This window comes from Podarcis erhardii (genome assembly GCF_964252035.2).
Source record: "Podarcis erhardii genome assembly, chromosome: 11".
Taxonomy (NCBI): domain Eukaryota; kingdom Metazoa; phylum Chordata; class Lepidosauria; order Squamata; family Lacertidae; genus Podarcis; species Podarcis erhardii.
In genome coordinates this window covers 31,624,690-31,645,270 of record NC_138501.1, presented here as the reverse complement: position 1 = coordinate 31,645,270, position 20,581 = coordinate 31,624,690, and the positions used below count along the sequence as shown (strand labels likewise).

Here is a 20,581-nt window from a genome sequence, read left to right as displayed (position 1 = left end):
GTCCTGGAGGGCTCATGGCAGGTAGACAAAAATGGAGGAGGTGCTTCCTCTTCCTAATGGTCCTTCCTATCCCTAAATCCAAAGCCCCCCCTTATACTAGCTTCTTCAGATACAAGCCTCTTAAAAGGCCACTCGGTGTCCTCTACCAGATGCTTCTCTGTCAAAATTTCTGGAATATGCGTCATCTCTTTCCTGCTGTAAGAATTTAGGGACAATTTAACAAATAGCTCCCATTTTTCTGACTGTTTAGAATTATACCACATACTGTTTCAAAACCAGACTGCATGGGAATGGGAAGGACATGGTAGTAAAATCTCTCTGTTAAGAAAATAACCTATTGGTCTCTTGCTCTCTGTCGTGTAGGATGCTCAAATTAACAGATGGTTCAAGCAAATTTGGTAGGGTTCTCACTATGAAAACAAAAAATTATCATAGTGTTAATTTCACAACATGCTTAGCAAACCTTGGCTACCACTAAGCCCATGGTTTGATTCGGTGTGTCATCTAAACCCAGGCTCATGATTTAATTGTCCAGACTAACCATGAACTGTAACCAAGATTTGTTTTCATTAATCTGGAAGTGGTAAGGCATGAGCCTGGGTTGGACAACACTCTAAGCCATTAGTTGTCAACCAGTGCACTGTGGCACCCTGGGAAGACTTGAGGAACTTTTGTTCATGAGAGCCCTGGGGGGGGGCATCCTTTCATTAACTTACAGCCCATACCTTCTTGCATTATCTCTCTCTCTTTCTCTCCAAGGAACATTCAGGGGAGCTGGCAGCTTTAACTTGCAGCCCATTATCTTCCTGTATACCCCTCTCTCTACCCCAGCGACCATCCTTTCTTGAGCCCATCCGGTGGAATGGGAACAGGGCAGAACAGGTCAGGGGTGGAACGAGGGAATACCCACTTAAAGGTGTCATGTAATGGAACCCCATTGTAAGTGGCTCCCACAGGGGAGCCGCAGAAACAATGTGTTTGGTCAAGGGAGCCGTGGACTCAAAAAGATTGAAAACCACTTCTCTAAGCCAAACATTGTATTAGCTCAGCACAACTGCAGAAAGGATCAGGGACAGCAAAGCAACCGTGAGCTTCAATCCAGGAGCCAACACGCTCAGGACAGTAGCTCACTTCATATGGTTTTAAAAATGAACCTTTGAAATTACTCATATGTGGGAGTCTTTACCAAAGCTAAGAAGCAGAGTACAGTTGCCACACTGGTCTAAAGTGCTACAGTAAAAATAGGTGAGAAAGCAACTTGTCTGGAAACAACCAAGGCCATTGAGAATACATTATTTGTCTAATGGTATGTATTAATCTTACTTAACTTGAGGTTTGTGTGCTGGGTATTTTGGCCATGTACATTAAGGTAGTTTTACCCATGCAAGTCCATAGTATTGACCTGCTGCACCAATGTAATATATCTTGTTGTTTATACCATATGTGATAGGGACTTTAATAGGTGTGCCTGGAGCAGAAGCTAAAGGCCAATCAGTATAGTAGATAAAAGGTCTTCCACTGGAGCCTGTATATTGCACATTGTATTCCTGTAGTCACAGAGAATATGTGCCCATTACTCCCAGTTCCCAATGGAAATTATGTAGTGCCATCTCAAAATCATTTTTAAAAGTGTTAGATGTTTATGCTCATGCTAAATAGAAAGGATCATAAGCGACCTTCTAATGCTTTCCAGTATAGGAAGGGAGTTAATCAGACTACTTTAGAAGTATTAACATAGTGTAACTGGAACAGAAAGAGGCCCTTTAGGAGTGACTTTTTGAGAAGAAACAAGGTGTAATGGTAGGAGGAGGGGACATGAAAAGATTGGGCTGATCATAGTTAAGAAGCCATACCATAGTTTGCCTCTGGAAGCTCAACTCATGTCTGCTTTTAATTTCTCATTTGCTTGGCACTCAACTTCATAAATTCACTCCAGCCTCCCTGCTTCCATCCTAACACATGCTGTGGACTACCTGAATGAAGCTAGTAATCCATAGATCACAGTTTGGGAACCACTTACTTTGACTATATCAGGCAGTTTAAAAAATTTACAGGCAATGACCATTTTGCATGGGGGTTCCATTCCCAGCCCCTGCACATCCTCCCACATGTCGGTGGAGTGTGCATAAGCCTTCTCCATCCCTGTTCTTCCCTCTTCTGGGTCCAAAAGGATGCCCCTAAAATGGTTGCCGCCTGTATGTACTAGGATACAACTTTTGTAAAGCATGTACAGTCATACCTTGGTTTTTGAACAGCTTAGTTCTCAAACATTTTGGCTCCCAAATGCCGCAAACCCAGAAGTGACTGCAGTGACCTTCCTGCAGTCAATCAGAAGCCGCATGTTGGTTTCCGAATGTTTTGGAAGTCGAACGGACTTCCGGAACAGATTCCATTTGACTTCCAAGGTACAACTGTACTTAGGCTTTCCCTAAATGCATAGCTGTTCATTTCAGAATTGTGGCAGCTGTGTCTTTAAGTACGTAATGATGCAGGAAAATTGCATACCCTGGTTTTCTTTATAAAAGAAACACAGGGCTTAATTTTTTATTTTAAAAAATGCATAAAGGACAATATAGAAGGCAATAAACAGTTCAAATTACTAAGATCCTTTTAATATATTAAAATAAAGAGCAGGGTAAGACAATTTAAAGTAAAAATAGGAAACAAAACTTAATCCCAGGTTAAATCTCAATGAAATAAAATCAGCAGGTGACCTTAAGTTTAGTAGGCCACAATAAGGAAATTTCGTCCATTATATAATTATTTTCCACCTAGTCATTTTGATACATTGGCACTCTATTTACAAAATTTTACAATTCCTAAATACAGAGGCGCTTTCACTTGCACAGGATTAAATATACTGCCTTCAGCTCTACTTGAGGGTCGATTTCAAAAAATTCCACTGAAAAAATGCTAATGTCCATGTGGAGATGGCAGTATTGAATCAGTAGCTCATGTGCTTCTAGCTTGCACTCTTTATAAAAAGATTTGAGGAGTGAGGTTATTACCCTTCTACTGCTATCCATACCAGGTCGCTCAACCATTGCTACTGTGTCCTTTCTTCTAGCAGATCAAGATAACCAGAGGACAGCAAAAACTGCAGAATTTTAAGCAGGGACAATTAGAATGGATCTATTATATGATTATTGATGTAAACCTCCAAAATGTATTTTGTATGGTTAAGTTTTTACCTCTATCTTCAGAACATTGTATTTTATTTTATTGCTATGGCTAGTGGCTGATGCAAATAAAGATTCTTATTTTTCTTACAAGGCAGAAGGCCTATGAAAACTCTAGGAAGGAAATAGAAATGTGTGGTCTGCAGAAATCAGTTGCTGAGTCACCACTAGCTAGTTGGCAGGAAGTAAGTCTCTTATTTAGTAGAAAGACCCCTCTTCAGGTAGAATAACAGATTCAAGAGTTTTAGTTTAACACACCAGCCTCTCTAGGGACAGTTGATCTAGAATAGTACCTTCTGAATATCTGTTAAAGAAAAATCACTAAATGAGGAAGAAGAATGGGGTAATTCTACAAAATACTTGTAGGAAATGGACATTAAGAATATTTTCCACTTGCAACTCCATTTGACAAAGCCTTTCCTACTCCCAGGAGGGAAGGGATTGTGAGCGGGAGACGATTTCTGTGTCATGCAGGGGGCGCTCTGCCCCCTGCTTCAACTCCAGGGCTGGTGCCACGCCCCTCCCCGGTTGGGCACCCAATAGGGAAGCTCGGCGGGGGCGTGACTTGCTGCTCAAACGCAGCCGTGCCAGCCCATCCCCACCATTGCACACTCATTTTCTTCGAGTCACCCACCCTCCACTCCCTTTAGATTAGCTGTTCCTGAGACTTTGCTATGGACCTCTGGTTGGTCGCCCTGTTTAACCAGGGGGCCTGGTAGGAGTTTTTTCCAATTGGCTAAATTGGCCCGGCCTCTTGGTTTTTTTCGCCTACCTCATAGCAACTGTCACAACTTTCGTAGTATTTGGCGGTTAGGCATTGGAATGTGTTGTTGGTGTTTCGGGGGGCAAGGTGTGGCCATCGCCTTCCCTGACAATTTTGGGTATTCCGCTAAAGGAATCCGGCGGTTGTGGATCCTGTCCGATGCCCGTGTGGCGGGGGGCCATGGCACGACCCTCGGTGACATCAGGAAGAGAGCCTATAGTTGGATTAGCATCAACAGGCTCCCCCTACTGGTGGTTAACCCCTCCTCAGACTCACCCCTCTACGAGTGGGTGGAGTCTAATGTTCCGTGGTCCAATGCCTAAGCCAATACCTTCTCACATGTTGTAATCAATAAAGTTGTGGCCTTTACCTTACCCATTAACCTTACATTCTGTGTCCACGTGTCTTTATTCCCCAAGCGGGGATCGGGTCCTCGAATCACAATCTCCCTAACGCAACACTAATCATTATTTTCATCTCCATAGCAACATGCAGAAACTAATTGCTTAAGGCTCATAATAATTTAAAAACTTTTACTCATTTTAATACAACTGGCACCCTTCAAGCTTCATCTCCATGAGACTGCAGACCAAATGTTTTCCAAATCTGAGCAATGAAACATGGTTGAAAAAGAAACTGCCCAAGAGTAGTACTGTATTTCTTGTTATGGAAATATTGTATATATGAAAACACTATTACGGAAAGAAGTTATTCCTCTCAACATTTCTTGCTAAAGATTTAATACTCAAATAAGAACTCTGTATACAAGAAGCATAATTCTATAAAAAAAATTAAATAGTATCATTGCTTTGTCTTCCTTCCTTCAAATATCTTAGTTTATTCATGTTTATAACTGCCCTATTTAAATTCATTGAAGATTTCATGTATAATATGTAAATGATACACATACATAGCTTTAACCATGCCTGATAGTGGTTGTGGATAGTTTTTGTTAGGCAATCACAAATCTAACATATTGTCAATAAAACCAGTCACTTTAAAATTTCAATCACATCTTTCTAAGGTAACATTTACCTCCTCACATCTTTAGCAGCTATCAGACATGACATGGGACATATTCATTGACCCTAAAAATTTTCATCAGAATCATCCACTGAAAGGGGGCTGCCCCAGCCAGACAAAAGGCTCATTTCAATTTTAACGGCCGTAATTAAAGGTTAATTCACTGAGTCAGGATTAACGAGGAAAGTACAAATGATAGGCAAGCAGCTGCCTTTATAATACAAGATTAGAACAATGCAATTACAATAAGAATTAGAAAAAATCAACTTCCTGAAAGGTTCTGTAATGAATGGACTGCATTTCTCTGCTGCTAATTGTGCTACTTAAACATGAGGATGGTACAGCCATCATTTTATTGTAATATCTCTTTATCAACAATGTCTAACAAGATAGTATACTAAATACAGCAATCGCAATTGATATATTGAGAAAATACTATGATCACTGGCAACACTTAAAAAGAGCCATTATTGCCATTATGCCATAGTGGGTTTCTTAAACTAAGGTACACCACACTTAATTCTTTCATTAAATGTTACATGAGTGAATTGCTTTCTTCTACCTACTTAGTATTTTTTTTTTATTTATTAAATTTGAAAAATCACCCTTTATCTGTAGATGTTGTAGTTGTAAAACTTAAGGTGGAAATAGTAAAAGGAATGTAAAGGAGGATTCAAGAATTTTTGTACTTGAGCTTTTTGTTTCTGTGCACAGTAGTAGTGGTTCATTACTATAATAAATGAAGGTAGAATAGCTATTTTCTATATCAGTTTTGTAGAGGGTGCAAGATATGCATGGTAGTGATTACCGGTAATTAAAGACTAGAGAAGTATCATGTTAAAAGGAATAGTACTATTATCAGATATTATGGGAAAGATCCTGATTTTGCGGGGGAGGGGGGACAAAAATATTCCAAGGTATTCTGGGAAGAACACTATCTTTTTAAAAGTGCCATTTGCAACTGACATCTTAAAATTGGTGACATATATGTTACATTTTGTTTCTTGTCAGGTGTCATAGGATTCAGAAAAGTTGAAAGCGTTTGTGCTTATAGATGCAAAGAAAATAATTGTACATCATAAATAGAAGATGTGGAAAATTACCCCTTAAACTCAGGCTCCATGGAAAGAATTTGCATTTTGTCGATCGTTGTTGAGGTGCTTTAGGATAATAAATCTGTATGCTGGGATACATTGGAGTATTGATGCTTAAAACCTAATAATCCAGTAGCATCGTCCCAGGAAAAATATATAGTGCTGTTTGAAGATTATGTAGCCCATGATATGAAAAGCCATGAGCTCAATGCTGCTATTGCTGTGGAAATGGATTGTAAACATAATATAGATTTGCTTGATAAAATTATTATTTTTGCTAAGCAGATGACAGCTGGCAAATCTGTCTCATGTATGCTATAAGTCACAAAAATGTAGGTGTTATCACTGATATTTAGATCAACCCAAGTATTGTTGGCTCAAAAACTGGGCCAACATGCTGTTTCTTACAATATTTTGACATTAAAAGCTCCAAGAAATGGTATTTAAGCCGCTTTTGGTATGGGCAGTTGATAACTTTTCATTCATAATTAGCTCATAGAGAACCGAGAGACATTGCAGGGAAATTGAACTGTCAGTGGGTAGAAACAAGCATTTGACCTCATCACATTGAGTGGGGCCCATCATAATTTGTTCATTTGGTGCCCATCAGCCCAGCCTCATCTCTCATACGGCACCTCGCTGACCTTCCCTCTCCAATTCCACTCAGTTCAGCTTTAATTATGACTCTGCAGACCCGAAGAAATATTGCAGCTTGCTCTCAAAAACCCTGAACTGCCACTCACCAAAAGATTGGTTTTTAACAGGTAATAAATGCCCAGAGGAAATGGTTCTGTGTCCCACACAGAGCACAGCAGCTCCTTTGGAGATTTTCCTGCCTCTCAAGTGTCCTAATACTAACTGGATTTTTAAAAAATAAAAATAGAAAGATCATTTTATGCTTGTTACCAGATTCACTGTACAAAAACAGTATAAGCTTTATTAAAAGTGTATGTATGTGTGTATGTTTCTGTTACAGACAGAAGAAAATAGTTATTTTGAAAAAGAATCTTTAAGAAGCTGGTTAATGATACAGGTATTAGAACTGAAAGTTTTAACTGACTTAATCAGTAAATAATCAACTACACCTTTAATCACTAATTAAAATTTGCCCTCCTATTTAATCGTTAGGCATAAGTTTGAAGGGTACTCCACTGTATGAGTCACAATAATATACTAGGCCCCTAGTGAGAAATTTAGGGATGGGTTTTATTTTCAGTTTTGTATTGAAATTAAGCAGATTATTTTACATTCATATGTGAAACCACTGTGCCCTGCCTTCATAAGAATGAAGATGGAGGACAATGTCATTTGAATCTTCCAGGTAATACATTTGGATATTCTTCCATACTGCTGAGATTTGAACTTGTTGATTTTGAAAGCATTTTCACTCTAGCAAGTTAAAGTAAAAAGTGAAAGTTTATATTACTCCAATTCTATTGATGAAAAATATTAATGACCAATTTTTCAGACAGTAAGAGGGAACTTATAATTTTATGAACAAAACAAAAAAAACCCACCCTGCGGTCTTCCTTTGCTATCTTTGAAAAGGCCCTTATTTATGTTTTAATGCAAATTAATTTAAAAATAATTAAAGCCAGATGATAAAAAATTAATTGTTTGACAACCCTAGAATTAATGACACACAATTTTAGGATTAACAGTTTGTTGGCTGATTTTTTTCCAAAAAGTGTAGCTAAATTCAGTATGAAAAGTGACATGGGTGTAACTTTAATCCCAATTTAAATAATAGCAAATTAAAATTCATACACAGTAATTCCACTGGTAGTGGCAGGTGAACTGCATCTCTCCTAAAAGATTTCATAACACTGAATAATTCAAAACTATTCAGTGTTAGGAAATCTTTTTAGTAGAGATGCAGTTCACCTGCCACTACCAGTTGTTGTTTCCGGATGGATTTGTACAGTAATCTTTTGAGAGAGAGATTTGAGAACACTAGACGAAAAAGTCTGAAAATCTCATTTTGGCTCTAAAAACCTGCCCCTAAAGACTCTCTGGCAAATAAAAGTATTCAAAACTACAGTGTATCCTTGTAGTGAATGTGTCAGCAGGATTTTCAGGTCATTTGACAAAAAGGATACAGGTGCAGTAGATAGCAGTGAAGGTGACTGCTAGTTTCATCAATCACTTTGCCTTTCTTTAAGTTGATACATAATGGATCCCTTCAATCAGCTTCCTTGTTCTTTGTCACTTGTTTAGGAAAAAGAAAAAGGTAGAAAGGCTGGGCTTTAAAGTCAAGGTTACAAACCTTATTTACACATGATAGGAAGATGTCAGTATGAGCAGGGGCCCTTCATAAAATGTTGAGTTTTGCCAATGTGTGATAATATGCAGTTTGAAGCTTCCTTCATACAGACCTTGAGTAGTGATGGTGCTTGTCAAAGCACTGAGTCCAAACAGGAGCTTGGAATTAAGATGTTCAGTGACAAAGTCGAAACATATCCCAGAAAAGGTGATAATGCACTTTATTAGCTGAGGACGTAATTAGTGATATTCAGTAACAAACTTTGTTTAGTATATGGAAAGAAATAGATTGTTTATATACAGATCCTGGACTATTTAGGCAGTGCTTTCCTGGTGCTTTCATAATTTCATATACAAAATATTATGCAAATCAACCCTCTGTCCTGCCTGAAAAAAGCAAAACTCTACAGTGCCCTGTCTTTTCTTTCACAGCAAACTGACTGCACTCTTACCTTTCCTCTGAAAGTGTAAGATATGTGCCCTTAAGTCATTGTGGTTTGTGAGTGTTTATAAAATAAGTTTAAGAAACTTCCTTGCCACACTTTTGTGATATTTTGGTTAGTCCTGATAAAGGCATCATCCAACTGTGGATTTCGGAGTTGAGGCTTTGCGGGTGGGGGTGGGGGGACCAACATGGCAGCGCAGCACATGCTGTGCTAGATGAGTAAATTGACTTGGAAATGTACAGCCCATAATGTGTTGATTTTGAATTCCCTACCTAAAATGTATAAATATTCCTAACGCTTTCATAACTTATACAACACGTGTTCATAAAATACTCCGGTTGTTGAACAAAACATACATTAGGGTTGTTACATTAGAGCCAGTGTGGTGTAGTGGTTAAGAGCGGTAGTCTTGCAATCTGGTGAACCGGGTTCGTGTCTCCGCTCCTCCACATGCAGCTGCTGGGTGACCTTGGGCCAGTCACACTTCTCGGAAGTCTCTCAGCCCCACTCACCTCAAAGAGTGTTTGTTGTGGAGGAGGAAGGGAAAGGAGAATGTTAGCCGCTTTGAGACTCCTGAAGGGGAGTGAAAGGCGGGATATCAAATCCAAACTCCTCCTCCTCCTCCTCCTCTTCTTCTTCTTCTTCTTCTTCTTCTTCTTCTTCTTCTAAACAAATCAAGATAATTACCTTTTTTGCTCTAACCATCTTTCCTTAACTCCTCTGGGGTTGTCTATACATACCATCACATTTGCCTTGCAAAATATTATTACATCCTCAGTGAGTGTCAAGAAAAATCCTGGAAAGGGAGTTAGGCATGGACATGTATGATTGGGACCAAGAGATTTTGTTCTACCGAAATTAAGAGCCTCTTTCTAGTGCAAGGTCTTTTCCCTTGATCATGTGAGCTTCAGGTGGAGGGAATTTGTAAGGGTGGTGGGCATAGTGCAGGCCTCTCTGGACCTTTTTGATGATCTGTTTTTGCCTTGGGGGAGTCACTATTCCAGCACAGGCTTCTATTCCTAATTATTGGTTGACATTCTGTGGGTCACTTACCCATCCACACAGATCAGCTTCTTCTTCTTAGTCTGAAGAGTGCAGTCATTACAATTTTGGGTACTTTCTGGTAATAGCTTACATGGAAGCTATCCCAACATGATTAAGATCTTACATTCCTGATTATGCCTTCAAAGGAAAGCCCAGGAAATATAGTTCCACGGTGAGCAACTTCATATAAAATAGACAGTTATAGTGCACTTGCATATCCTGTCCCACCTGCATATCTGCCATATGTGAAATCACTCTTTGGAAATGCACTTTCCCTTGTCAGAAACAAATGTTAACATCCCCCCAAAGCAAAAATAGACAAAAATGGCACAGAAGATGCTGGTCTTTGTTTATTAAACACCATCTCCACTTTTCTTAGCAGAGAATTAGGAAAGTCTGTCAAGCTGGGAGGCAGGGTGGCAGAGGGATCAGTTCTTTCTAAGTACATGCAAGTCCTGCATTACAAGTGCTGGCTATGCAAGAATTCACTTATCCAAACACAAGGATTTAATACCCAAACCTTGATATGTGCACCATAAATTCCATGGTTTGGGAGTGCATTAGAATTTTTCCCGTGTGACTCAATGGAAGTTATTGGCTTGTTATGCGAATGGAGATCATTGACTCATTATGCAAATGGTCGCTTAAATGATTTCCAGAAAACCCATGGTGTTTATGAAGTGAAACCTACATTTGGTAGTATATAGGTCAGGAATTTGTATGCTTTGCCCCCTGCTGTCCTTGCAAGGGAAATTCTGTTTGCTCTATCCTACAAAAGAAGAAGAGTTTGGATTTGATATCCCGCTTTATCACTACCCGAAGGAGTCTCAAAGCGGCTAACATTCTCCTTTCCCTTCCTCCCCCACAACAAACACTCTGTGAGGTGAGTGGGGCTGAGAGACTTCAAAGAAGTGAGACTAGCCCAAGGTCACCCAGCAGCTGCATGTGGAGGAGCGGAGACACGAACCCGGTTCCCCAGATTACGAGTCCATCGCTCTTAACCACTACACCACACTGGCTCTCCAAAAGAAAGGCATTGTTTTTGTGCTGGCTGTTATGGCTTATTTTCACCCAATTATTCACATAAAGTTTTTTTTAGTCCTGAATAGCCAAGTGTTGCCCCATATCTGGTGCTCCCTGCTCCACCACTCTCCCTCATTTCGCTTTCTCCTGTTCTTTTAACAATGTGATAAAGGAGATGCAACTACCACTCTTTTGCAGAAAAAGCACTCTGTATCAATAAATATTTTATTTTTGGACAGTTCACTAATCTTCTTTTGCAGCCTACAACAAATATTGCTGCATGATATGTGTAATGGCATTTGTACAAAAAGTATGTTGTGTATAGGGAGAGTTGTCAGGCACTCACAGAAACCTGAGGTTGGGGTGAAGGTGTGTATGATGTTTGAGGATATGATCAGGCTCCTACAGGGGTCAAATATTTTTTCATTGCATGGTCAGAGGTACAAGCACCCTTGTTATATACTCTCCATATGAAGCTGCCTGATAAGATTTTATTTTGAGGACCTGCTCTTTGTGCCCCAACCTTTGGAGGGGGACTTCACAGCTACTAGGGATGGAGCCTTCTCTGTAGTGTCAGCTCTGCTTTGGGATGCCTTTTCCAGAACAATTTGGCAGGTCCCAATAATCTTAGCATTTAGGTGCCTGGCTGAAACTTTTGGAAGAGTTCAACATAATTTAATTTCTATATTACTTTTACTTTCAACAAGGTAAAAAATGGAGCACTTTTCAAAAAGTTATTTGCAAGTGGACAACTTTGCAAGTTAATGACTGGTTCAGCAAAGTACTTAAGCATATTTTTAAAACTAGAGCATATATCTAGTCTCTGTGAAGTCAACTGTTTCGAAGGGAATCTGTGGCATATGACAGACCTTAATATTCATGAGGAGTACTCATATTTCAAAGCACTCTAATGGCACAAGCCACATTCGCATTACTGCACCTCACATTTCCAGGGCACTTGGAGGATTTGGCTTTATGAAGTATGTCAATGTAAAGCTTCCAGCTACATCTTGTAAAAACCAGTCATAACGTTTCAGAGAAATGTGGTGAATCATATTTCACTCTTGTACTTGTAATACGGTATTTTAAGAACTACATGCACTGTTTTAACAAAATAATTTAATTACTGAGGCATGTAAATAAATTGTAGGAATTCTCTGTCATGAAGATCTGGATTCTGCCCTTTTCCCAAAGGGATCCTAGAGGGCAGTCACCCTGGGCATTTTTGGGGGATTCTGAGCCCTCATTGGCCTCAAATGATAAGGAAGAGGGTGAGCTGTTTGCAGAAGAGTTGAAAGCCCCACCCCTGAAGTGTAGGCTTCTTCAGTCATAAATTTTTCCTGCTCTGGTAGCCAAAGCAAGGAGAGTCCTGGAACTCCCTGAGGAACAACCCATGGAAACTGAGGCAAAAGCTACAGCGGCAACCAAAGGAGCCAAATCTGCCTTTCTGGATGAACCGCCACGTCTGGCTACCTTGCCTTTCCCAGATTCATTCCAAAAGCTGCGGAACACTGAGCAGACAACACTGGAAAAACACAAACCATCATGCAAGCTGGTGAATAGACACTACCTCTTCCCAACTAATATTATGGGCCAATTGGCTACCCTAATTGTGGGTGTGCCAGTAGCAACTTTGTCCTAAACTGCGATTATCCTGTCTGAAAGCAAAGGAGGACCAAGGAATGCTTGTGACAAGTTAGTAGAAGTGGTGCCACTTGGATTTTGAGGCAGAACTGTTACGGCTAGAATAAGCATCCTGTAGGCCAATGATCTCACCTCCAGGGTGGATGTACCCAAACACATTGTAGATGGCCTAAAGAAGCTCTCCATTGTGCCACCCTTCCAAGAGCAGTGATAGTGAACATCTTGGCAATGTAATATCTGGCTCTGCAATATCTGGCAACTGGGATGTACCGGTAGATGCAGGATCCCAAGGGCACCTGGCCAATTCCGCATTCAATGGGGGAAAGCTTTATGGGGACCCGCTCAAAAAAGTCCTTTTTGAGATAAGGGATAAACAAAAGATGCTTCCTGTCAAGAAGGATGAACACAAAGATAAACAACATCAGTCCTTTTGTCTGTGACAACAATATAATAGACCACACTTCAACAGGCTACAGATCCAGATGAGATTGCACTGAAAGATCCAGTAGTTCCACAATGCCTCATCAATGTCCCAATTCCAATCCTGGAATTGGGGGGAGTTGCAGTGTGGGGATCAATGGTAATCAAAGATCCTCTCCTTGTGCAATGTGGAAATGTCCCTTCTTATGCTTATTTTTGTCGTTTAGTCATGCTCAACTCTTCGTGACCCCATGGACGCCAGGCACTTCTGTCTTCCACTGCCTCCTGCAGTTTGGTCAAACTCATGTTGGTAGCTTCGAGAACACTGTCCAACCATCTTGTCCTCTGTCGTCCCCTTCTCCTTGTGCCCTCCATCTTTCCCAACATCAGGGTCTTTTCCAGGGAGTCTTCTCTTCTCATGAGGTGGCCAAAGTATTGGAGCCTCAGCTTCAGGATCTGTCCTTCCAGTGAGCACTCTGGGCTGATTTCCTTAAGAATGGAGAGGTTTGATCTTCTTGCAGTCCATGGGACTCTCAAGAGTTTCCTCCGGCACCATAATTCAAAAGCATCAATTCTTCGGCGATCAGCCTTCTTTATGGTCCAGCTCTCACTTCCATACATCACTATTGGGAAAACCATAGCTTTAACTATGCAGACCTTTGTCGGCAAGGTGATGTCTCTGCTTTTTAAAATGCTTTATCTGTTTTAGAACATTCAGTACTTTTATTTGCTTACAATTTGTAATAGTTAATGGACGAAAACAGTTACTGTTAATATTTTTCCATTTGATTTTCTTCCATATGGCAATTTTTCCCTTAATGCCACAAGCTTTTCTTTCTTTAAATACTAATCTGATGTCCCTTCCCTACTCCTCTTAAATTTCAGAGTTACTGGAGCATATATGTATATGTGGGAGGAAATAGCTCATAGCTTGGTAGGTCATTTTCGGATTATGTCTTGGATAGAAGGGCCATTGAAAAGTTACTTCCAAAGATAGATTAAATTATTCAGTCCCTCACTGTTAACAAAACATAATTTTAAAGATTTCTTTGATTGTAGACAATAGACATTCATTGAACAAAATGTATATTTCATCCAGACAAGTTTCTTTCGTTATATGTGTTGAATCAATAGAAGCTTCTGACCACAGTTGTGTTGAACTGGAAAACATGTCGGTCAAAATTAGAAAGAGAGCAAGTAGGAGACAGTAATAGAAACTCTCCTCCTGCAAGAGAGGGGAGTGGTTGTGGTCGGGAGCCGGACTCCGCCTCAAGCAGGGGGCATTAGCCCCCTGCCTCCCACTCACCTGGCTGGCGCCCAACCAGGTGCCTGTGAGGGGGCGTGTTTAGCAGCCTAAATTGCTGCGGCACCAGCCTTCCGGCCTCACTTTTTGTCGCCCCGTCGCGAGTCACCCACCCTCCACTCCCTTAGAGCTCAGGGTCTCAGTTTTCTTTTGGCCTTGCTATAGACCTTAGGTTGGTCGCCCTGGTTGTCCGGGGGGCCTGGTAGGAATTTTTCCATTTGGCATTAGGCTTTTTGGTTTTTTCGCCTACCTCGTAGCAATCGTCACAACTTTCGTGGTATTGGTGGGTAGGTTAGGCATTGGAATAATGTGTTGTGGTGTGTTGAAGGGCTAGGTGTGGCCATCGCCTGCGCCTTCAATTTTGGGTATTCTGTTAAAGGAATCCGGCGGTTGTTTATTCTGTCCGATGCCTGCGTGGCGGGAGGCCATGGCACAACCCTCGGTGACATCAGGGGAGAGCTTATAGTTGGATTAGCATCAACAGGCTCCACCTACTGGTGAATAAACCCCCCTGTTTTAGACTCACCCCTCTCTGAGGGGGTGGAGTCAGCTGACGTAATCCAATGCCTAAACCAAACCTTTTCACTTGCTGTTACAGATAGGTAGCCGTGTTGGTCTGCCATAGTCAAAACAAAATAAAAAAATTCCTTCCAGTAGCACCTTAAAGACCAACTAAGTTAGTTCTAGGTATGAGCACCTTAAAGACCAACTAAGTTAGTTCTTGGTATCTGAAGAAGTGTGCATGCACACGAAAGCTCATACCTAGAACTAACTTAGTTGGTCTTTAAGGTGCTACTGGAAGGAATCTTTTCACTTGCTGTAATCAATAAAGTTGTGGCCTTTTCTTGCCCATTAACCTTATATCACATGTCCTTGTGTTTTCATTCCACTACGCGGGGATCGGGTCCTCGAACCACAACTACGTTTTAGCAGAAAGGATACATTTAGAGCAGTATGGATAGCAAGATTAGCAATCTGCATTAACCTCAAAAAGATTCATGTAGAAGCATGAATTTCTAAAATATCAGTTGTATTTATTTAAATCATGAATTGTGTTTAAAATGGAATTGATGCAAAAGTGCATTTTAGATTTGCAAAAGCAGTGAGAAATTTCACTATCAGCATAATAAATTCAGTGTCTAACAACAGAAATACTTATGGAGAACCTAGAATTTAGGGCAACATCTAATATTTATAAGTTTAATTACATATTTATCACTTCAATGCTAACTGGTTACAACTTACATAGCAAATACATTTCTTACAACTTGTGTTTTACCACACCCAAATGCTGCTGCTACCAGCCTTCTGTTTTTGCAGTCTCAGGTAGAAATAGGTTTATCAGGCTCTTAGTGGACTGTCATAGGTGGTTGGTGGAATGCTTTGCAAGGCTCTTCTTGCATTTATACTATAATATTGCATTATTCTTGCAGCCAAAAAGGCAACTTACGGGACTATTTCCGGACATTGAAACACACAAACAGGTCCCTGGATTGGACTGCTGAGTTACACATTTTGAAAAAGCATCTTGGAAAACAGTAACTTGAAATTTTGTGTGTTTCTTCTTCTTCTTCTTCAAGAAATATTGAGCAGTGGCGTTAAAAGTTTTACAGTTTTAATCTTAAAGCCACCCCCCCGCCCCGGAAGCAGACATGCCATGTCATAAAATAACTATTAGTGATTAGTTTGTATCATATAAATCTAACTTGAGTTGATAATATGGTCCATTACCAGCTAACTGCACAGAGTATTTTTCATTTTACACTCTTCAGTTACTTTTTAGTGAAGTGTTGAAAATATGAAGCTTTTCTCCTTTCTAAAATTGCACGCTGTCTGTCTGTTATTAGGGAGATAACAGCTCTTATAAATGTTTCAGTAAGCACTAAGTAGACAGTTATGTGCACTCTCATTCCACGCTTATTTGCTTACTGTAATAAACTGATAAAATATGTGTGGTTTGTCTTCCTGTATCTATATGCACACAGATTTCCTTTAGAAATAATGTTGTGTCTGCAGAATTGATTGGTTATTTTCATAAAACATCTAAAAGTACATAGATGACTTTCCTAAATGTATGCCAATATGATTTGTAGTGGTTTATCATACAGTTCCTAAATGCATGTTAACTCTTTGGGGGAGGCTTCATTTAAACATATTTACAACATTTGTACTGAATCAGCCTACATAAAATAATTCCACCCGGTCTTGATGCTATTTTGAGTTTCTTCAATTGTATAGCTCATGCTCCAGTAATGGTTTTTTATTATTTCTAACGGGTTAAAATACTTTTTGACCTGTGTACTTACATATAATGTCTAGCTTGGGGGAGGGTGAGCAGCAAAAAGAATTCTACTTGTTAGGTGTAAATGTCTTTATTTGTTTTTTGGTAAGATTTCTTATCCGCCCTTCACCATAAGGCAGCAGGGCAGATTACAACAATATAATATGCAATTATAGAAGAAAATGGTTCCAGCCAAAACAGAACAGTAAAAATTCAGCAAAAGAGCTTGGTACCAAATGTTCACGCTCTGACTCAAGCTGTGGTCATAAACAGCAACATGAAACAAGGTTCTACAGGTTGAATGGGTTTCTTCCTCTTCCCCGCCTTCCACCATATGTAATATTGTTTATGTACATGAGTGAAGCCAGTGCCCTGCTGAGGAATGCTTGTTCCTATGTGCAGCTGAAGATCACTGAAAAATTATTGTACATATATGTATGCATAAAGATTATTTTAGCTAGATTAAAAATCAGATGATTAATGATCTGATGTTAAATTGATTAAATGTAGCCTCGGTACACTAAAGATTAATACATTTAATTTAAATGTGCATGTTGCAAAAATCTTGACGTAGGTAGCTTTTTTGAAACTGGGAGACAAATTGTACAATTTGTCAATTAGAAAAACTTAAGATTTAAACAAATAAAAAAATTCTACTCATTTTTAAAAATTGCTTACCACCTTCTGCCTTATATATGTTCCACAATGCTCTATTTTCTGCACAGCACTAAGCATAGAAATGTTTTCGCAGAGCAATCTAATCTACCATCAGTGAAAAATTTGACTGGATCAGGGTCAAAAGGGGTCGGAGGTGCATTTGCAGTCAAATGTACTCCAAGAAAGTTGTACAAATAGAATATCTGTTGGAAAGTATTCAGAGTGGCACCATTTGCAAGTAACAAAACCATGCTACTTTCCATGCATAAATAATTGAAATGAAGCCTATTCCATAATGTAAAGTACATGGTAAGAGGGGCTAACTGACCCCTCAGTTCTTTAAATCTAGAACAATTTTTTGTGCAATTAACACTGTGGACATTATGTAACAACAGATCTTACAGACCTTGCAAACACAGCTTAATGCTACTCAAACAGTCTGTGCACATTTTTTGTTGCAATTTCCTTTTGTTTCTGTGACTGCACAGATGACACTTGATCCTTTTCCTGTTAGCAGTGGCAGGTTGTGCCAGTTCTGTGGCTGCCTCTCTTGATATCCTAGACAAGTTGGCTGTGTTTCTAGACTCAACCAAGAGTAAGATCTACTGCAAACCTAGGTCTACTAGGGAGAGATGTCTGGGGATGTTCTCCCTATTAAGGGATGTGCATCATACAATGAATGTACACATTTAAGGCAGCAGTTGCTACATTTGAAAACCAATAATGGTCATGATATTTATTTTTATTATAACAATTAAATGAATGGTCTCTGGTTTGGAATTCTGATCTGAAATTGCTGCATCATTATGAATAGAATCTAAAAAGACTGCTGTTAACACTTACTGCTTTGTAGATAAGGAACTCTGGGGGAAGAGGTAGGATTTCTGGTTTGTGTGTTTTCATTATGTGAAAGACAGTTAAAAAAAATTAGCTAATGCTCTGGTGATATACGGCTGATTGCATATGTTATGAGCACACAAAGCTGGCTTGTACTATATTACAGAATTGGTCCATCTGTTCCAATATCATCTGCTATGACCAGCAGTAGTTTCTCAAGGTGTTGGACAGAGGATCTTTCTTGAACCTACTACATTTCACTTTTAACTGGAGATACCAAGAATTGAAACTTAGACTTTATGCATACAAAGAATACCAGTGAGCTCATCCCCATTCCTTCCTTTCTGTTTCCCTCTGTAGATTTTAATGTTAACAAATTCCTTCCCCTCCCTCCACATGTTGCTTTGATTATTTCCTTACAGGTTTTCACCTGAAAGTAATATGCAGTCTAATCCTTGTGTTTTAGGTATGCATAGAATGTAATATTGATTTCTTGCATTATTTTTTTAACCAAGCAAGAACTTGATAGTCTGTATTTACTAACTTTTAATTTTTCCTATGCAATAGGTCAGTGTTCCAGCCTTTGTGCCAACAAGAACTCATGAACTCCTGCACCGAATGAGTGGGAAAGGATTAGCAGCTCATTATCACTTCTCAAGACAGCCATGCATTTACAATGATCAGATGGTATCTGTCCAAGTGACATTGGCTAACACCACTGACCAGAAGATAGAAAATATCCACTTAGGCGAAAAAAAGCTGCCTACTGGCATGAAAGTGCATGTGTTTAACCCAATAGGTAATTGTTCTATAATTTTGAAACTATGCAATATATTTTTCTAGCCTCTGTAGCATCTTTAAGACTTAGATGCATTAAAAAACAAACAAACCTCAATGTTAAGATTTTTAAATGCAATTTAATTAATTGCAAAAACTAAAAAAGTGTGTAAAATGTATTGATACATATATTAATAACACTGGAATATTAATATTGCTAGTAAAGTTAGCAATATAGGGCTGTGTTCAGTGTAGCGCTAAGCAAAATGTTCTGTCAGTACTACAAGGATTTCTCCTTACACAACACAACACTCCCCCCAACGCCTCCCCCAAAATCTGTTCTGGGGTTCCCCCAACCCCAGAGTGACTATTGGACCACATAGGAGAAGAGAGGGGGAAATCTCATTGCACTAGTTCAAGGAACACGTGCCCTCTACACATTTCTTGCCCTTGGATGTTAACAAAGAACTTGAATAGGGCTATATTTAATGATGCATGCACATAAAATAGAGGTATTTCCTGTAATAGCACAGGAAATCACAAGTATTAAGGTAGGTTAATAATTGTGAAGGACAGATCTGTTAAGATGATTCATAATAATACACCAGAATGGGGGAGGGAACAACTCATAATTATTAGTCTTCACTGGCGTTGGACTAGATGACCCTTAGGATCCCTTCCAACTCTATCATTCTATTATTCTAAGGACGTTCATAATCCTATTCTAGCATTTTTCATGATTTTCAGTTGGTGCTCTTGCCATGAGCAGAAGGGCTTTTGGTGTAGTGGGAAATTCCCACTCATGAGAGTGGAGAGGAATTGGGTTTCAGGAATTCTCACCAGCACTTTGAATAGGTCTTGTGCTCTAATACAAAGCCAGTGCAGTAGAGCCAGAAAAGGAGCAATACACTTTCTGCACACTATTACTATAAATTTTGCTATTGCTGAGTGGCAACTAAAACTTTTGAACCATCTTCAGATAAAACACCCCATAGAAAGAAAGCATTGTAGTAGCAAGTAAATGAGACAAAAAATGGATGAGAGCATATCAGTATCATGACAAGACATGGGCATATGGACATAAAAGTTGCAAAATAACTCCTCTCTTCAAAAAGAAGAAAAGGAGACTTATGTGAATTCATAGATTTGTAGAGTAAAAGGTCCACAAGGGTCATTTAGTCCAGGCGCCTGCAATGCAGGAATCTTTTGCTCAACATGAGGCTCAAACCCAGAATTTTCTGCACATATTGCTATGCCTTATATTGACTGTTCATTATTCCCCACAATGCTTATGGGGAGACTGCTTGATTAATCTGCAATCTTAATCACACTTGTGTAAGGTCTGTTGAATTTAGTGAGACTTACTTCAGTGCAAACATGTACACAATTGTTCCCTTAAATATATGAATCAGACCTAAGAAGCAGGAATGGTGTGAAGCCAGTTTAATTAAAAAGCAGTGCATTCATACGTACCCAGAATGTGTAGTCTATATGTTGTAAGTGAAATGAACATCATAGAGTAATATGACGAATAATCTTTAGTTCTGTGAAGAGCTTTCAGTGAAATATAAAGTGAAGTAAGAAATTACATTGGTGGTTAGAATCTGGATTTAGCAAAAATATAAAAACAGAACAAGTAAGCACCATGAAAGATAAAGTGCAATTCAAGAGAATCAGATTTAAAAGTAAGATAACATATAACATATTTTGTGATCAAAATAATCAGTATAGTTTTGGGTAGCACTTTTTCTAGAAACACGTTCTGTGATGTTTCATGTTAAAGTAATCTTACCCATTAGTTAAGATTTAAATGTTTTGGTATTTTAAT

General features: G+C 39.3%; 1 protein-coding gene across 3 annotated transcripts in view; it reads left to right on the top strand.

Annotated features, from left to right (window-relative positions):
* Positions 1-20,581, top strand: part of AP3B1 (adaptor related protein complex 3 subunit beta 1) — a 151,446-nt gene that overhangs the window by 102,384 nt on the left and 28,481 nt on the right. For all 3 annotated transcript variants that reach the window (XM_081881182.1, XM_081881181.1, XM_081881183.1), the window contains exon 23: positions 18,544-18,775. In XM_081881182.1, coding sequence (XP_081737308.1) covers positions 18,544-18,775 — 232 coding nt within the window. The remainder of the gene's footprint in view (positions 1-18,543; positions 18,776-20,581) is intronic.